The sequence below is a fragment of the Stegostoma tigrinum genome, chromosome 5 (assembly GCF_030684315.1).
Source record: "Stegostoma tigrinum isolate sSteTig4 chromosome 5, sSteTig4.hap1, whole genome shotgun sequence".
NCBI lineage: Eukaryota > Metazoa > Chordata > Chondrichthyes > Orectolobiformes > Stegostomatidae > Stegostoma > Stegostoma tigrinum.
This window is the reverse complement of record NC_081358.1, coordinates 70,014,293-70,034,516: the sequence shown is the minus strand read 5'-3', so window position 1 is coordinate 70,034,516 and position 20,224 is coordinate 70,014,293. Positions and strand designations below refer to the sequence as shown.

Here is a 20,224-nt window from a genome sequence, read left to right as displayed (position 1 = left end):
CTGAAGAGGCACAGAGAGGATGAATACATGGCTGAAGATTTGGAGAAGGAGTGAGGGCTTCGGATTCTTGGATCACTGTGTTCATTTCTGAGAAAGATAGAACCTGTATAAGTCTGATGGGTTGCTTCTGAACTAGAATGGCACCAAGCTCCTCGTGGGGACGTTTACAAATACAGTTCTTGGGGGTTTGAATTAAATTGGCAGGGGATGGGATATGGAGTGCAGATGGGGGTGGGGTTAGGATTAGTAAAGAGGGGAGAACCAAGTCTAGAAAACAGTGCAAATATAGCACAAGGGAGCTTGGCAAGGTCAATGGATTTATTTTAAAGCATGGGGATTTGCAAGTGAGGCAAATGAGTTGAGGATGTTGATTTAACACATGGGCATGTGAAATCCTTCCCATCATAGAGACATAGTTATGACAGACAGACAGGATGGGCAGCTCAATATTCTGGGGTATAGAATCATTAGGCGGAATGGGGGGAGGAATATAAAAGAGGATGTGGTGTTGCAATATTGATCAAGGAGTCAATTACAGCAGTAAGGAGGTATGATTTCTAAGAAAGTTCCTCAAATGAGGCCATATAGATAGAACATAAAGCCAAAAAAAAGGGGCACGCATTGGAGCCCCAAGCAGTCAAACAAATAAAACAAATATACTGATAAGTCCCAAGAACTGTAAAAACAATAGAGTAATAATCACAAGGGATTTCAACTTATCCAATGCTAACTTGGATAAACAATGTGAAAGGCTTATAATTATTAGAATTTATCCAGGAGAGTGCTTTAAGCTCACATGTAGAATGTCATACAAGAGAGTGCTGAACCTAAATTTAGGGATCAAAGCAAAACAAGGGTTGCATTTCAATGATTGTCACCTAGAATCTTAATTCATTAAGTTAAGAATGTGTAATGACAATGATTGACCAGAAATAAGCTCAGTCGGGAAAACATGAGACTCTTTATCCCAGGGTCATGGGTTCGAGCCCCACGTTGGGCGTGTAGTTCATCAGGGGGCAGCATGGTGGTCCAGTGCTTAGCATTGCTGCCTCACAGCGCCAGGAGCTCAGGTTCGATTCTACCCTTGTGCAACTGTCTGTGTGGAGTTTGCACATTCTCTCCGTATCTGCGTGGGTTTCCTGTGGGTGCTCCGGTTTCCTCCCACAGTCCAAAGATGTGCTGTCTAGGCAGATTGGTCATGCCAAATTTCCCATAGTGTTCAGGGATGTGTATGTTAGCTGAGTTATGGAGGATGGGTGTGGGTGGGATGCTCTGAGGGTCGGTGTGGACTTGTTGGGCCAAAGGTCCTGTTTCCACAATGAAGGGAATCGATGATCTACAAAAGGTTCTGAATTGGGGTAAGGCCAATTTGAATGAAAGAAGACAGGATCTGGATAAAGTTGTCTAAGAGCATCTACTTGCAAGAAATTCATATCAGACAAGAGGAAGATATTCAAAAGGGTAAAAAAAGTGTGTAGGTCTAACATGTTCCTGTAAATATGTGGAATAGTGCATTTTGGAAGGATTAAAAGGGAAGCGAGTGCACATTCAACTGCACGACAATAGGAAATAACTGAGTATATCCACCAATCTTTAAAGGGAGCAGAATAGGTAGCGAAGGTGGTAAACAAGGCATATGGGATATTTGACTTTATTAGTCTCTGAACATGAGCAAGGAAGATATGATATGACTTTACGATTAGTTAGGCCACAGCTGAGTACTGCTTGTAATTCTGGTCACCACACTATAAAAGAATGTGATTACACTAGAAACCATGCAAAAATGGTTGACTATGATGTTGCCTGGGCTTGAACAATTCTCTGAAGAGAAACTAGATAGGTTGGACCCCCTTACTGTAGAGAAGCCAAGGGAGTTCTGTTCGAGGGGCATAAAGTTCTGAGGAGAATAAACAAGGTAGATGAGGAGAAACATTTCCCCTTGGTAAGGCATCAATAACCAGAGTTTCATGATATGACGAAGAGGAGGCTTAGATGGGATTTGGAGAAAACAAAATTCACCCTGAGGGTTGTGGTTATCTGGAACTCACTGCCTGCAAAAAATGGTTGAGGCAGAAACCATAACAACATGAAAGAATTATTTAGATGAAGTTTTGAAATGTCATAGCATACAAGGCTACAGGCCAAATTCAAAGCTTTTGAGAAGATTTGTAGCTTAGGTTGTGGATGAGGTTGTAGATTTGTTTGCTGACCCAGTGTGTTTGATTGCTTAAGTTTTGTCACGCTGCTAGGTAATATCGTCCTTGCGTCTCCGGTGAAGCAGTGGTGTTCTGTCCCACTGTTATTTATGTGCCTTGGTTTGCTGAGGTAGTTGGAGTCACTTCCAGTTTTGTTTTTGTATATCGGGTCCAGTTCAATGTGTTTGTTGATGGAGTTCCAGTTGGAATGTCAAGCCTCCAGGAATTCCTTGGCATATCTCTGTTCGGCTTGTGCTATTATGAATGTGTTGTCTCAGTCGAATTTGTGTCCTCCTTTTGTCCTTGTGTGTTGATCAGAGAGAACTAGTCATGTCTGTTGGTGGCTAACTGATGTTCATCTCCACCTATCTGGACTCCATTTTCTCCCCTTTGGTCCAGGAACTCCCTATGTACGTCTGTGACACCACCCACGCCCTCCACCTCCTTCAGGACTTCCAATTCCCTGGCCCACAACACCTCATTTTCACCATGGACGTGCAGTCCCTATACACTGTATTCCTCATGCAGATGGTCTCAAGGCCCTCCGCTTCTTCCCGTCCCGCAGGCCCAACCAGCCCCCCTCCACCGACACCCTCATCCGCATAGCCGAACTCGTCCACAACCTCAACAACTTCTCTTTCGATTCCTCCCACTTCCTACAGACAAAGGGGGTGGCCATGGGCCCCAGCTATGCCTGCCTCTTTGTAGGTTACATGGAACAGTCCCTCTTCCGCACCTACACAGGGCCCAAACCCCACCTCTTCCTCCGTTACATTGATGACTGTATCGGCGCCGCTGCTTTCTCCCCAGGAGCTTGAACAGTTCATCCACTTCACCAACACCTTCCACCCCAACCTCAAGTTCACCTGGGCCATCCCCAACACATCCCTCACTGTCCTGGACCTCTCAGTCTCCGTCTCAGGCAACCAGCTAGTAAATGATGTCCATTTCAAGCCCACCGACTCCCACAGCTACCTAGGACACACCTCCTCCAACCCACCCTCCTGCAAAAATTCCATCCCCTATTCCCAATTACTCCACCTCCGCCGCATCTGCTCCCAGGATGAGACATTCTACTCCCGCACATCCCAGATGTCCAAGTTCTTCAAGGACCGCAACTTTCCCCCTGCAGTGGTCAAGAATGCCCTTGACCGCGTCTCCCGCATTTCCCACAACACATCCCTCACACCCCGCCCCCACCACAACTGCCCAAAGAGGATCCCCCTCATTCTCACACACCACCCCACCAACTTCCAGATACAAAGCATCATCCTCCGACACTTCCGCCATCTACAATCCGACCCCACCATTCAAAACATTTTTCCATCCCCACCCTTGTCTGCTTTCTGGAGAGACCACTCTCTCCGTGACTCCCTTGTTCGCTCCACACTGCCCTCCAACCCCACCACACCCGGCACCTTCCCCTGCAACAGCAGGAAGTGCTACACTTGCCCCCACACCTCCTCCCTCACCCCCATCCCAGGTCCCAAGATGACTTTCCACATTAAGCAGAGGTTCACCTGCACATCTGCCAATGTGGTATACTGTATCCATTGTACCCGGTGTGGCTTCCTCTACTTTGGGGAAACCAAGCGGAGGCTTGGGGACCGCTTTGCAGAACACCTCCACTCGGTTCGCAATAAACAACTGCACCTCCCAGTCACGAACCATATTAACTCCCCTTCCCATTCTTCAGATGACATGTCCATCATGGGCCTCCTGCATTGCCACAATGATGCCACCCAAAGGTTGCAGGAACAGCAATTCATATTCCACTTGGGAACCCTGCAGCTCAATGGTATCAATGTGGACTTCACCTGCTTCAAAATCTCCCCTTCCCCCACTGCATCCCAAAACCAGCCCAGTTCGTCCCCTCACCCCACTGCATCACACAACCAGCCCAGCTCATCCCTCCCCCCACTGCATCCCAAAATCAGCCCAGCCTGTCTCTGCCTCCCTAACCTGTTCTTCCTCTCACCCATCCCTTCCTCTCACATCAAGCTGCACCTCCATTTCCTACCTACTAACCTCATCCCACCTCCTTGACCTGTCCGTCTTCCCTGGACTGACCTATCCCCTCCCTACCTCCCAACCTATACTCTCCTCTCCACCTATCTTCTTTTCTCTCCATCTTCGGTCCGCCTCCCCCTCTCTCCCTATTTATTCCCGAACCTTCTCCTTATTCCCCTCTCTGATGAAGGGTCTGGACCTGAAACGTCAGCTTTTGTGCTCCTGAGATGCTGCTTGGCCTGCTGTGTTCATCCAGCTCCACGCTTTGTTATCTTGATGTTCATGTATCCTTTTTTTGGTCAGTTTTCTTCCAGTTTGGCTTATTCAATGTTTCTCACAGTCCTTGCATGGTATTTTGTGTATTAGGTTAGTTTTATTGGTTGTGAGTATGGACTCCTGTATGTTCATCAATAGCTGTCTAAGGGCGGTTGTTGGTTTGTGGGCTACCGTGATACCCAGGGGTCTGGGCAGACTTGTGGTCATCTGTGATATGTCTCTGATATAAGGTAGGGTGACTAGTGTGTCTGGCCATGTTGTGTCTTCTTGATATGGTCTGTTGCAGAGTCAATGGTGGATTGGGCTTTTTAGGTATCCATTTCTTCTAAAAATGCCATATAAGTGCTCCTGTTATGCTATGCGCAATTCTGGGTTGCTGCAGTGGGTTATGACATCATTCAAATGAGCCACATCCAATTCTCACTGGTCTCAACATACATGGGCAAAGAAGGATGCGAATTCGACTGGGACAACGCATCCATGTTCGCACAAGCTAAAGAGAAACATGCCAGTGAATTCATGTAGGCCTGGCATTCCAACCGGAACTCCATCAACAAACAAGTTAAACTGGATCTGATATTAAAATCTACTGAAAAACAAAACTGGGGGTGATGCCAACCATTCCAGCAAACTGAAGCATATAAATAATAAACAGAACACCAACACTTCACTGGAGGCACTGAAGATGTTACCTTGCGGGGTGACGAAACATCTGCAATCAGCAAGTCTACAGGGCAAGTGCTAGAAAAAGGGCTTATAATGGATGCTGATGACTGACGTGGGAATAATGGGCGAATGGGTCTCTATTTACATCTTTCCATGATGTAAAGGCTCTCTCTGACTTTGACTTTGACTCTGGCACATCTTCTCCATTTCAATAGTGACCATACTTCAATGCATCTCATTGGACTAAAACAGTTTTGAACACCAAATGAGATTATGAAAGGTGCATTGTAAATGCAAATTCTTTCCCTAACTCCACACAGGTGAATGAACAGCTTGTTGATTTCATAATATTTCTTAATATTTTATTAGGAAATGAATGTTTCCTTTCACAGCTCAGCCTTCCAAAATAAACCAAGATTTAAAGGGATATTAACTCCATAAAAACGTTTGTCATTTTTTTTCCAGCCGCTTGTATATACGTACAATGCCATTGTTGCATCATTTTTAATGATAACCCAAAACAAGTATGATACAATTATTCTTGCTCTTTTGCCAAACATGAAATATTGGCAGGCCTTATTTCCATAAGGATCTTTGGAAGGCCAACTATGTCATAAGTAATCAACAGTGTATCTCTTGTTATTGCTTAGATATGTTAGCCAGGTCAGTACAAGCTCTGGTTGAAATCCTGTTCTATTATAGACTTTTTTTTGTATTGTAGCTATTCTTATAATGGTAATTGGAAAAGAAACACATGGAACAGTTCAAATTTGTCTTTTTGGCAAAAGACAACCAAATTAGTTAAGCAAATCAAATCCCAAATATCCAACATCTAATTAGTTACAAATTTAGCAACACTACGATATTTTGTATGAATAATCTGTTGTGACAGTGATTGTATGCAGGACACAACTAATTCATACTTAATTAATTTCTATCATGAGATCATCAAATTGGTCACTGATCAAAACTTTTGTGGACTTGGAATCCTGACAGACGGAAAGAGGAAAAAAAATTATCAGGCTTATAATATTCTTGAGAAAATTAAATACTCAAAAACAGATGTAATGATGGGATGGTGGATTTTTTTTTATTTCTCCGTGAAGTAGTGTCTAATATAGGTCTGCACATAAACTACAGTGTGATATACACATTGAAACATACTAGGAACAAGCCTTTTTGAATATCATCCTCACTCTCCTGTTGTATTATATTCATGGACTCCTCTATTTACAAACAAAAAGACTCCAGAAATAAACAAAGTTGATTTGAACTAAAGTGTAAAATGTACCGTATAATTGTTATAATGAAAGATTACACATAGTACACATTATTATATATTTTGATATAAGTGGTATCCTGGGGACCTATCCACACATTTAAGTTTAAGCAGATTTGAGATAGCCAAGGAGGTCCCTTTGTTTACCAATTTTTGACAAATTTCAATATTTTGAATATCTTGCTGAAAGGAAGTTGTACATATCAACTGTATTTTTCAGAGGAAAAATTTAGGACTATTTTGCTGTTATCAATTCATGACATAAAGTTACTTTGGACTTAGGTAGTGTTTCAAGTAAATTGATCAAACTATCTTCTATTGTCAATAGGATTCTGCATTTACTCGATATAAAATGCTAAAACAGTTTTCCCTTGGCCTAACCCACTTATGCTGATGTGCCATTCATTCACTTGAATCACTAACTTCCAAACTTATGCTCTAAACTTTACATCCCTAGTTCTGTGATATTCTAACAGGCAAACACGGTGTTATAGTTAAATTACTGTGAGTCGGCTATGGTCTAGTGGTATTACCACTAGACTATTAATTTGGAAACCCAGCTGATGTTCTGGGGATCCAGGTTCGAACCCCAACACGGCAGATGGTGGAATTAGAATTCAAAAAAAAAGTCTGGAATTAAGAATCTACTAATCACAATGAAATCATTGCTGATTGTTGGAAAAACTCATCTGGTTCACTAAAGTCCTTCGGGGAGGAAATCTGCCACCCTCACCTGGTCTGGCCTGCATGTGAACTCCAGACCCACAGAATGTGGTTGACTCTCAACTGCCCTTTGAAAGGGCCTAGCAAGCCACTCAGATATACCAATTGCTACAAAGGCTCAAAGAAATGGAACTGGATGGGTCACTGGGCATTGATCTAGGCACTGGAAAAGACAATGGCAGAAACAGCCTTGTTGACCATGCAAAGTCCTTCTCACTAATGTCTGGGGATTAGTGCCAAAATTGGGAGAGCTGTCTCACAGACTTGTCATGCAACAGCCTGGTATAATCATACTTGGAAGCATACCTTACATACAATGTCCTGGACACCACCATCACCATCCCTGCATATGTCCTGTCTCATTGGCATGACAGACCTGGCAGAGGTGGTGGCACAGTGGTATACAGTCAGGAGGGTGTTGCTGTAGGAGTCCTCAACATTGACTCCAGCCCTAGTGAAGTCCCATGGCTTCAACATAGGCAAGGAAACCTCCTGCTGATTACCACATACCATCCTCCCCAGCTGATGAATCAGTACTGCTTTCTGTTGAACAACATTTAGAGGAAGCATTGAGGATGGCAAGAGCACAAAATGTACTCAGAGCAGGAGATTTCAATGTCCACCACCAAGAGTGGCTCGACAGCAGCACTACTGATCAAGCTGGTCAGGTCCTACAGGACATAGCTGCTAGACTGGGTCTGCAGCAGGTGGTGAGGAAACCCACAAGAGGGAAAAAACATACTTGACCCCATCCCCACTAATCTGCCAGCTGCAGTTGCATCTGTCCATGATCGTATCGGTAAAAGTGACCATCGCACAGTTCTTGTGGAGATGAAGTCCAGCCTTCACACTGTGAGAACAACGTACATCATGTTGTGTGGCACTATCACCATGCTAAATGGGGCAGACTTCACACAGATCTAGCAACTCAAGACTGGGGGTACCCATGAGGTGCTGTGGGCCATCAACAGCTGCAGAATTGTATTCCAGCACAATCTGTAACCTCATGGCCAGCATATCTCCCACTCAGCCATTGCCATCAAGCCAGGGGATTAATCTTAGTTCAATTGAGAGTGCAGGAGGGCATGCCAGGGGCAGTGCCAGGCATACCTGAAGTTGCGGTACCAACCTGGTGGAGCCGCCAAACAGCGAAAGCAGCAAGAGGTAGAGAGATCTAAGCGATTCCATAAACAACGGATCAGATCTAAGCTCTGCAGTCCTGCCACATCCAGTTGTGATTGGCGATAGACGATTAAACAACTCACTGAAGGAGGAGATTCCACTAATATCCCCATCCTCAATGATGGAAGCGTCCAGTGCATCAATGCTGCGAATGCTTCAGCCTTATCTTTTGTAATCTTCAGCCAAAAGTGCTGAACTATCTCGGCCTCCTCCAGTCGTCCCCAGCATTACAAATACCAGTCTTCAGCCAATTCAATTCACTCCTTGTGATATCAAGAAACGGTTGAAGTCATTGGACACTGCAAAGGCTACCGGCCCTGACAACATTCCGGCAATAGCACTGAAGACTTGCCCTCCAGAACTTGCTGTTTCCATAGCCAAGCTATTCCTGTACAGTTACAACACTGATACCTACCCAACAATGCGGAAAATTGCCCAAGTATATACTGTACGCAAAAAGCAGGACAAATTCAACCCAGCCAATTACCACCCCATCAGTCTCCTCTCGGTCATCAGTAAAGTGATGGAAGATGTCATCAACAGTGCTATAACACAGCACCTGCTCAGAAATAACCTGCTCAGCGACACCCAGTTTGGGTTCCACCAGGGCCACTTAGCTACTAATCTCATTACAGCCTCAGCTCAAACATGCACAAAACAGCTGCATTCCAGAGGTGAGCTGAGAGTGACAACCCTTGATATCAAGGCTGCATTCAACTGTGTGTGGCATCATGAATCCCTGGCAAAACTAGAATCAATAGGTATCACTGGGCAAATGCTCCGGTTGTTGGAGTCATACCTGACGTATAGGAAAATAGTCGTGGTTGTGGGAGGTCAATCATCCCACCTCCAGGATATCTTTACATGAGTTCCTCAGGGTAGTTTCCTAGGCCTAACCATCTTCAGCTGCTTCATCAATGACTTTCCTCCATCATAAGATCAGAATTGGGATATTTGCCAATGATTGCACAATGTTCAGCACCATTCATGACTCCCCACACACTAAAGCAGTCCATGTTCACATGCGACAAGATCTGGACAATATCCAGGCTTGGGCTAACAAGTGGCAAGTGACATTCGTGCCACACAAATGTCAGGCTGTGGCCATCATCAATAAGAGACAACCTAACCACTGCCGCTTGACATTCAATGGTGTTACAAACAATGAATTCCACACTATCAGCATCCTGGGAGTTATCATTGACTAGAAAATCAACTGAACTCACCACATAAACACAGTGACTACAAGAGCAAGCTAGAAGCTGGGAATACTGTGGCAAATAACTCACCTCCTGACTCCTCAAAGCCTGTCCACCATCTACAAGTCAGGAGTATGATGGAATACTCCCCACTTGACTGGATGAGTGCAGCCCCAACAACACTCAAGAAGCTTGACACCATCCAGGACAAAGCAGCCCGCTTGATTGGCACAACATCTACAAGCATTCACTCCCTCCACTATACTCAGTAGCAGCAGTGTGTACTGTCTACAAGATGCACTGCAGAAATTCACCAAAGATCCTCAGACAACACCTTCCAAACCCACAAACACTTCCATCTTGAAGGATAGGGGCAGCAGACACATGGGAACAACACCACCTTCGTGTTCCCCTTCAAGCAGCTCACCACACTGACTTGGAAGTATATTGATGTTCCTTCACTGTCACTGGGTCAAAATCCTGGAATTCCCTCCCTCATGCTGTTGTGAATCAATCTACAGCAGGTCAAGAATGCAGCTTACCACTACCTTCTCAAGTGCAACAAGGGACAGGCAATAAATTCTGGCCAGCCAGCAATGCCCACATCTCACAAGTGAATACACTTTTTAAAAAAAATGCGACTGAGTTGTCAGTGGGGGAGCACTTTGCGGCAAGTGATCATAATTCAATTAGTTTTAAAATAGTTATGGGAAAGGATACAATTGAATAGAAAGTTTAACTTCTAAATTGGGTAAGCCCAATTTTAATGGTGTTAAACAGGAACCTTCAAAAGTTGATCGGGCGGAGGCTGTTCATAGGTAAAGGGACAGTTGGGAAGTGGGAGGCCTTTAAAAATGAGATAATGAGAATTCAGAGGCAGTATTTTACTGTCAGTGTGCAGGGCAAGTCTGGTAGATGCAGAAAATGCTGGATAACTAATAAAGTTGAGGCTATGATTAAGATAAAGGAGGAGGTGTACATCTGGTATAGACAGCTGAGATTGAGTGAATCCCTCTGAATATAAGGACAGTAGTAGCAGACGTAAGAGAGAAATCAGGACGGCAAAAGGGGACATGAGATACCAATGGCAAATAAATTTAAGGTTAATCCAAAGAGTTCAATAAGTACATTAAGGGCAAAAGAGTAACTAGTGACAGAATAAGATACCTTTTAAAGATCAATGTGGCCAGCTATATATGGAACCACTGGAGACAGTGGTTCCTAAACAAATATTTCATATCTGTACTTACTGTGGAGAAAGACATGGAAGCTAGGAAACTTGATTTGAGAAAAATTCAAATTACAGAAGAGGAACTGTTGGACGTTTTAAAACATATAAAGATAGCTAAATCCCCAGGATTTGTGCAAGTGTATCCCAGAACATTAAGGACCCAGCAATCTCTTCTGCAGTGGCCCACAATGAAATATTTGTATTATCCATAGCCATGCGTGAGGTACCAGAAGACTGGAGGTTAGTTAATATGGTGCCATTATTTACATTTGATTTAGAAGAAACCTGACAGATAACATTTTCACACAGAGCTTGTTGTGTGAATGGAATTATCTGCCAGAGGAAGTGCTTGAGGTGGGTACAATTACAACATTTAAAAGCATCTAGATGGGGATATGAATAGGGGGATTTAGTTAGATATGGGTCAAATGCGCATGGCAAATGTGACTACATCAGATTGGGATGCCCGGTTAGCATGGACGGGTCAGACTGAAGGGTCTATTTCTGTGCTGTATGACTATGACTCTATGATAGTCTTATTATAGCAGCACTGGACAGTTTTCCAGGAGTAATTGCAGAATTCTGCAATTAAATTGTTGGGTCATGAGACAGGAAGTGAGCTTTGCATAAAATTGATTATATTGGCCTCTGATCATAAGATCTTGGGTGCAAAGTTCTTGCCATCCATTTTTACCTTCATATTATCAAGGTCTAGAAATCACATTGTGCCCACCATAAATCAGCTATAGAAGTCCAATATATTAGACAGTGCTGATTAACCAATACCAAAATTATGATTGGGGGTTCATTGGAAATTCAGAGTATCCAGTTATAACAGTAGGTAGAACATATAACATACACGCAGAAAGAAAGAATTAGTTGAAGGAACTAAATTTAATATGTCTAAGTTTTCAGATGACACAAAACTGCATGGGAGGGTGAGCTGTAAAGAGGATAGAGATGTTCAGTGTGATTTGGACAAGGCAAGTGGGCAAATTCACGGTAGATGACTTATAATGTGCACAAGCGCAAGATTATAAATAACAGGATGACAATAACAGGAAAGCAGATTTTCTGAATGGTGATAGATTGAGGAAAAGGAGAGGTGCAACAAGACCCGGGTAGCTTGGTATACCAGTTGCTGAAAATCAGCAAGCGGGTGGAGCGGGTAGTAGGTTGGTCTTCATTTTAAGATGATTTGAGTGCAGACTGTGACACAAGCCCACTCGCCTTCTCACTGCAGTTGTACGGGGCCTTGGTGACACTGTGCCTGGAGTGCTCCATGCAGTTTTGGCCTCCTTGTATAAATTAATGGACAGTACAAGTATTGGCAATAATTTTACAAGAATAATTGTCTAAAATGGAGACATTTTAAAAAAAGACCAATGGTTTTCTTTTAAGATGAAAATGCACAATAATAGTTTAGAAAAACCAAAAGAACTGCAGATGCTGTAAATCAGGAGCAAAAACAGAAGTTGCTGGAAAAGCTGGCAGCATCTATGAAGGAAAAAAATCAGAGTTAACATTTTGGCTCTGGTGATCCTTCCTCAGAATAATAGTTTGTGTTGTTCATATCACTGAGATGTGACTTCTAACATGTAACTATCATTTATGTTATAGAACCACAACATCAACATAACAAATTATGTATTTAAAAGAAAGCAAAACCATATGAATGTTGAATACTTTATCAAACAAATATATTGGAGAAACTCAGTAGGTCTGGCAGCATCTGTGGTGAGAGAAGCAGAGTTAATGTTTTCAGTCCAATAACAACACGTCTTCAGAACCCATTAGTAAATATAAATATAAATATACCTTTGGGTTGCACTTTTAGCTGCACTGGAACTAGTTTGACTTGTACAACACTGATCGCCTGGCATTCATATTGTCCCTGATCATGAGCAGCAACTTCTACAATTCTCAGCGTTCCTGTGGGTAATACAGCATGCCTTCTATCATTGGGAAGCTGACCTCCTGTAAATGGAAAGCAGGGAAGTACTTCTTCAGTCATTGCAAAAATCAGGTATTTTTTAAAATAATAAATTACAACATCAGTTAGTGTAAGATCACTTTCTATCATTGTTATCATCTTTCCTCCATAGTAATCATTGATGAAGCATTTTATTACAACAATGACTACAAAGAGGAAAGTAAGTTAAAATACATTGTGTTATTTAATATTCCCCCACATGCTAGCATGAGTATTATTTGTTAATATATTCCAAACCAATTGATGAAATAAAATCCCAGATACACATCTCTTCATTATGGAAAGAGTTGATTGATTTGATCAGTCTTATTTCTCTCGTTCAATATCTAGTATCCCAACTGATCCATATTAGAAGTGTTCAGAGACAAATAAATAGCCACTAACTACTTCTCTTAACATTAACAATCCTTAACAATGTATTTATAATGTGATTCACCAGATATTAACAAAGACAACTTAGTCTACGTACCCTTGATCCTGCTCCTCTGATGCTGCCTGAATTTGTGTGTTCCCAGCTCCACACTGACACTGTATTGATCTATATCGAGATCATTTGATATCTTATGTAATAACAATCTATTGATCTCAAACATGAAAATTTAAATTGATCTACAGCCTCCTTAGGGAAAGAATTATAGATCTCTGCTACAATATAGGATAAAGTGCTTCCTGACTTCAATACTGAATAGCCTCATTCAAGATTGTATTTTTCTGTTCTGCATCCTTCTGGCACAGAAATTTAACATTGCTTTACTTAGCATGTTGAACCATTTTAACATTTTAAATTATCAATAGATGATTTCTCAAACTTCTACACTCAAGGGAATATAGCAAAGTATTATTCAACCTGCCATTATTTAAAACACCTTTGAAACCTGTTTCACTGACAGGAAAAGGGTAATAGAAGCATGGAAACATTATCACCTACAAATTTCTCTCCAAGCAACAGACCACTCTGACCTGGAACTATATCCGATATCCTTCACTGCCACTGGATCAAAGTTATGAATCTCTCTGTTAACTAGCATAATGGATGGATTTGCACTGTATGGATTGTAGTGGTTCATCACCACTTTCATAAAGATAATTAGGGGTGGGGAATAAATGCTAGCCGAGGCACTGATGCTCACATCCCTGAAAGAATAAATAAAATTTTAAAACTCTGGATAATCTGCTCAGCACCATTTCTGCAGCTAGTATATCCTTCCTGAATTCAGCGTCTGAAAGTAAATGCAAGTCTTTTCAATTGCAAAAGAACATTAAGGTAAGGGTTATCAATTAGCCTTTTTGATTTGTTTTGTGCCTATGTTCTAAGCTGCATGATTCATGTCTCTAACACCATACACTTTAAACAGAAACAAAATATTGCAGAAGATGGATGTGTTAATTTTAGTATTAAATAAAATATTAGAAACACTCAGCAGGTTCAGACATCTGTGGAGAGAGTCATGCTGTGTTCAATCATTACGACATCACAATTATAAAGGAGTATTTTCCAAAATGAGCACAAGAGTTGTTAGATATTTTTAATCAATGTGCTCAGCCATGTTATGAGACACTTCTGGAGCAGATGGGACTTGAGGCTGTGTCTTCTGGCTCAGAGGTAGGGACTGTTATCAAACCCAAGTCGCTCACATGAGTTTTTATGCCAACCAGAAATGGTTAAATGATTGTCATTAGACCAGGTTTTCATTTCCTGATTTTTATTGAAACAATCTGCCATGATGAAGTGTAAACCTAAGTCTTCAGAGTATTAGTCAGGTGTTTTGGCTTACTAGTTTGATGATATTACCATTGAGCCACTGCCTCCCCAAACCATACCACCATGACCCTACTATAGTTAGGGCAATGTGGCAGGTGCCATATCCACTCTAGCTAGAAGAGGGTTTGAACTGTTGACACCATTCTGATCCAGACCAATGCAAAGGCGACACTACCCACTGTACCACAAAACCTTTCAAAAAACCTGTTAATGTCACTAAACCATAACACGTGACTTTTGATGATATCAGTTGTATGCAGTCCTGAAACTCAAGCAAATACTGAATAATCGCAGGTAAAAGAAAGAAAAATCTAACTATTTTACAGGAACATTAAAGGTAAAAGAATAATGAGGGAATGAGCAGGGTCCACTAAAGAACACAGTGGTAATTTGTATGCTGAGCCAAAGGATGTAATTTAATAGGTTAATGTCATTATATTAATAAATTGACAAAAAAGGTTCAAAATTAATACTTTGAGTCATTCATGAAATTAACAATGTGGTAATCAGGGAGAAGGACTGTGATATACTGAAAAAAAAAGTTAACATAGATGGAGAAGAGGTTTTGAGTGGTTTGGCAGTTTTAAAAGTAGATAAATCTCCAGGGCAGATAAAATGTAAGGTGGACAAACAGGAGGCTGGAAGATCACAGTAAGCCAAGCAGCATCTCAAAGAAAGGAGTCATCAGTGTTTTGCGTATTACCCTTCGTCAGTCCTACTTCAATCTTCAGTATAACCAGATAAAAGGTAACCCAGAGATAGTAGGAACTGCAGATGCTAGAGAATCTGAGATAACAAGGTGTAGAGCTGGATGAACACAGCAGGCTCAGCAGCCTCATAGGAGCAGGAAAGCTGATTTTTCGGGCCTAGACCTTTCTTCAGAAATGGGGGAGGGAAAGGGGATTCTGAAATAAATGGGGAGAGGGGGGAGGTGGATAGAAGACGGATAGAGGAGAAGATAGGTGGAGAGGAGACAGACTGGTCAAAGAGGCAGGTTTTGGAAGGGAGGAAATAGGTACAGGGAGGACAGTCAGGTCAAGGGGGCAGAATGTGCCACTAATGTGTCACAACAAAACTACCCAAAGGTTGCAGGAACAACAACTCATATTCCGCTTGTGAAACCTGCAGGCCAATGGTATCAAAGTGGGCTTCACAAGCTTCAAAATATCCGCTCCCCCTACCGTATCCCAAAACCAGCCCAGCTCGTCCCCGCCTCCCTAACCTGTCCTTCCTCCCATCTATCCCCTCCTCCCACCTCAGGCCCCACGCCCATCTCCTACCTACTAACCTCATCCCGCCCCCTTGACCTTTCTGTCCTCTCTGGACTGATCTATCTCCTCCCTACCTCCCCACCTACACTCAGCTTTACTGGTTCCAGCACTGCCTCTTTGACTGGTCTGTCTCCTCTCCACCTATCTTCTCCTCTGTCCATCTTCTATCTGCCTCCACCTCTCTCCCTATTTATTTCAGAACCCTCTTCCCTGCCCCCATTTCTGAAGAAGGGTCAATGCCAGAAAAGTCAGCTTTCCCACTCCTATGATGCTGCTTGGCCTGCTGTGTTCATCCAGCTCTTCACCTTCTTATCTCAAAAGGTAACCCAGGTTGTTCAGTGAGGGAAGTGAGGAAAAAGCAGAGGTGCTGGTAGTAATTTTTAATTCCTCTCTGGGTCATAGGAGTGTTGCCAGAGGACTGGAACACAGCCAATGTGGTATAATTGTTCAAAATGGAAGCAAGAGGTCATCAGGATGCTGTAGGCCAGGCAGTCTAACCTCTGTGGTGGGGGAATGATTAGAAGCAATTCTGAGGGAGAGGCAGGGATTAATCAAAAATAGTCAGCATGCTTTAGTTACAGGAAGGTCATGGCTAATCAACTTGATTGAACTTTCTTGAAGAGGTGACCAAATGTATCGATGAAGGCAATGCTTTTGATATAATCTACTTGAACTTCAGGAAGGCTCTGTTATTGTGCTGCATGGGAGACTGACAGTGAAGGGATGATCCATGGAATCCAAGGAAATTTGGCAAATTGGATCCAGAATTGGCTGAGTGGAAGGAAGCCGAGGGTAATGGTCAAGACATGTTTTTATGACTGAAAGCTTGCGTCTACTGGGGTTCCACAGGGATCAGTAGAGGGACCTTGCTATTTGTGGTATATATAAATGATTTATACTTTTATATAGGAGGTTGATCAGTAGTTTGCAGATAATGCAAAATTTGGTAGGATGGCAAATAGTGAGGAGGATAACCTTAGGTTACAGAAGAATATAGTGGGCAAATGGAGTTAAATCTGGATAAGCATGAGGTGATGCACTTGGTCAGGACAAACAAGGCAAAAGAATAAATGAATCGTAGGACCTAGGAAGCATTGAGGATCAGATTAAACTTATTGAACATGTCCACTGGTTTTAAGGTAGTAAGACAGGTGAATAAGAAGGCATATGGGACACTTAGCCTTATTATCTGAGGCATGGATTTTAAGAATAGGGTGGTTATGTTGGAATGATATAAATACCTGTTTGGCCACAGCTAGAGTATTCATAGAATCCATAGAATCCCTACAGTGCGGAAATAGGCCCATCGGCCCAACAAATCCACACCGAATTTAAAGCATTCCACGCAGAGCCATCCTCCTATAAACCCACCTAATCTACACATTCCTGAACACTATGGGCAATTTGGCTTGGCCAATCCATTAATTTGCACATCTTTGGACAGTGGGAGGAAACCGAAGCACCCGGAGGAAACCCATGCAGAAACAGGGAGAATGTGCAAACTCCACACAGACAGTGACCCGAGGGTGGATATTGTGTGCAGTTCCAGAATCTACATCACAGGAGGAATGTGATTGCACAAGACAGGATACAGAGGAGACTTACCACTGGGTAGCTCCTGGGCTGGGAGACAATTGATTAGAAAACAATGGAATACGCTGAAGGTACAGCCAGGACAAGACTACCTCACTGGCCGCTCAAATACTGGGCCAAAGGTTTGCACTGAAGAAGAATACCATGCTAGGTCAAGACCACAATACCTGGATGAGACCGCCTGCTGGGCCACTGGAATGCCTGGAAGCTGAGTATGAAGCAGATTTTCACACTGGGAGACCACCCGTTGGGCTAAGACTTCCACTTCTCCTCCATCAGGCACCTGAGCCTAGCTACGGACCTGAAGCCTTGTCCAAGCCTGCAAGTCTAAGCTGGGAGAATCAACCCTGGACCTGCTCCTCGCTTTCCAGGAGACCTCAAGCTGGGGTGGAGCAGCAGCTCTAAAGACCTCATCTTCAAGAACATTTATAACTTCTATAAAGATCTGTAACTCCCACAGTTTACATTACTGAAGTGAAAATGGTGTCTATTTAAATTCAGCACTGAGTTCAAATGGCCCTTTTGAATTTGGGTTGAAGATATTAGATTCCCTACAGTGTGGGGACAGACCTTTTGGCCCAATAAGTCCACGCCGCCCCTTGGAGCATTCCACCCAGACCCAGGCCCACCCCGCTATAACCCACACATCCCTGAACACTACGTGCAATTTAGCATGGCTCCACCTAGCCTGCACATCTTTGGGCTGTGGGAGGAAACCGGAGCATCCGGAGGAAACCCACGCAGACACGGGGAGAATGTGCAAACTCCACACAGACAGTTACCTGAGGCTGGGATCGAACCCGGGTCCCTGGCGATGTGAGACGCAGTGTTAACCAGTGAGCCACTGTGCCGCCTGAATGACCCCAGTTCCTATCATCCTCTCACCAGATAAAAATAGGATCTCTCATAATTCAGGGTGGGACTTCCAGATCTCAACCTACTGCCATTTTTAAAGGACCTATGAAAATCCAGCCCACATTCCCAACACCCATCCATCCCATATGACTTAATCTCCTGGAAGAACGAAAGGTCCTTTACACCTATCCAGGAAATGAAATAGAAGTCAGCCAATTAAACTAGGTGGATAACAGAAAGCATGAGAAACATGTACAAGTTTCACTAAAATGTGGATGCAGGATTAAATCAAATTGAATCACATTTAAATTGCATTAATATTATTCTTGTTAACATTTGGAGATAGCTTGTTAAGTAGTACAGCCTAAAATTCAACAGGAAAATATTATGTATCAGTTAGAATATAGTGTTCATACAATTCAAACATAATACCTAATAATTACACTGTGTATAATTACCTGCTTTGGTCCAAGCGATGACTGGAATTGGATTACCTTCAGCAACACAGTCGAAATCCACAGTGTGCCCTTCAATAACTTCTTGGTCCTTTGGTGCAACTGTGAATCTAGGGGGAGCTGGAGATAAAATAAATATAATCATTAACATAAAAACTATTAAGAAATAAACGTGGAGAAAGTAAATCAAATAAAGATAAACTCTCATATATCAATGGTTATTGTCATTTATGCAAACTAAACAAAGTATTATTTGTATAAATAAAACATCAAAACAGGCAGTTCCTGAATTCAGATAAATAAATGCTTATGTAGAGATTGACCTAATTCACTTAATTATACCAGACATGACAACAATATACTTAATGGAATTGACTAGAAATAGTGTAGATGCAGGACCATTTCACATGGTACTCTATTAATACAATAACACTTACTTGTTGTGTGATCCTCTGTACAATGTTAAATCATACACATAACTGCATCTGGCATCTGAAAAATAAGGTTTATTTTTGTACCAAGCAGAGAAATGGAAGGAATTAATTTTTCTTTCCAATTAAATCAATCCACTGCCTCATTTTCCTGAAAAGGCAATGTAGTAGATAATGAAGAAGATTATAACAGAGTACAACAATTGGTTGGCTGACAGGGGGCAGAGAGTGGTTGTAGATGGTAAATATTTTGCCTGGAGGTCAGTGCTGAGTGGTGACCCGCTGGGGTCTGTTCTTGGGTCTCTGCTCTTTGTAGTTTTTATAAATGACTTGGATGTGGAGGTTGAGGGGTGGGTTAGTTTGTTTGCTGATGACACAAAGGTTGGAGGTGCCGTTGATAGTATTGAGGGCTATTACAGGCTTCAGCAAGACATTGACAGTATGCAGAGGTGGGCTGAGAAATGGCAGATGGAGTTCAACCTGGATAAATGCGAAGTGATGCATTTTGGAAGGTCGAATTTAGATGCTGAATATAGGATGAAAGGCAGATTCTCGGCAGTGTATAGGAACAGCGGGATCTTGGTGTTCAAGTGCATAGCTCCATCAAAGTTGCCACACAAGTGGATAAGGTTGTTAAGAAAGCATATGGTGTTTTGGCTTTCATTAACAGCGGGATCGAGTTTTAGAGCCGCGAGGTTATGCTGCAGCTCTACAAAACCCTGGTGAGACCACACTGGAATATTGTGTCCAGTTCCGGTTGCCCTGTTATAGGAAAGATGTGAAGGCTTTGGAGAGAGTGCAAAGGAGGTTTACCAGGTTGAGGAGGTTGACTGAGCTCGGACTTTTCTCTCTGGAGAGAAGGAGCAAGAGAGGTGACCTGATGGAGGTGTACAAGGTAATGAGAGGCATGGATAGAGTCGATAGCCAGAGACTTTTCCCCAGGGCAGGATTGAGTGCCACAAGGCATAGTTTTAAGGTGTTAGGAGGAAGGTATAGAGGAGATGTCAGAGGGAGGTTCTTCACCCAGACAGTTGTGAGTGCATGGAATACTTTGCCAGTGGTAGTCGTGGAAGCAGAGACATTAGTGACATTTAAGCGACTGC

General features: G+C 42.7%; 1 protein-coding gene across 2 annotated transcripts in view; it reads right to left on the bottom strand.

Annotated features, from left to right (window-relative positions):
- LOC125452046 (peroxidasin homolog) overlaps positions 1-20,224 on the bottom strand; it is a 499,162-nt gene that overhangs the window by 116,753 nt on the left and 362,185 nt on the right. For both annotated transcript variants that reach the window (XM_048529957.2, XM_059646061.1), the window contains exons 11-12: positions 18,694-18,810; positions 12,580-12,738 (exon numbers count right to left, since the gene is read on the bottom strand). In XM_048529957.2, the coding sequence (XP_048385914.2) occupies positions 12,580-12,738; positions 18,694-18,810 (276 nt within the window). The remainder of the gene's footprint in view (positions 1-12,579; positions 12,739-18,693; positions 18,811-20,224) is intronic.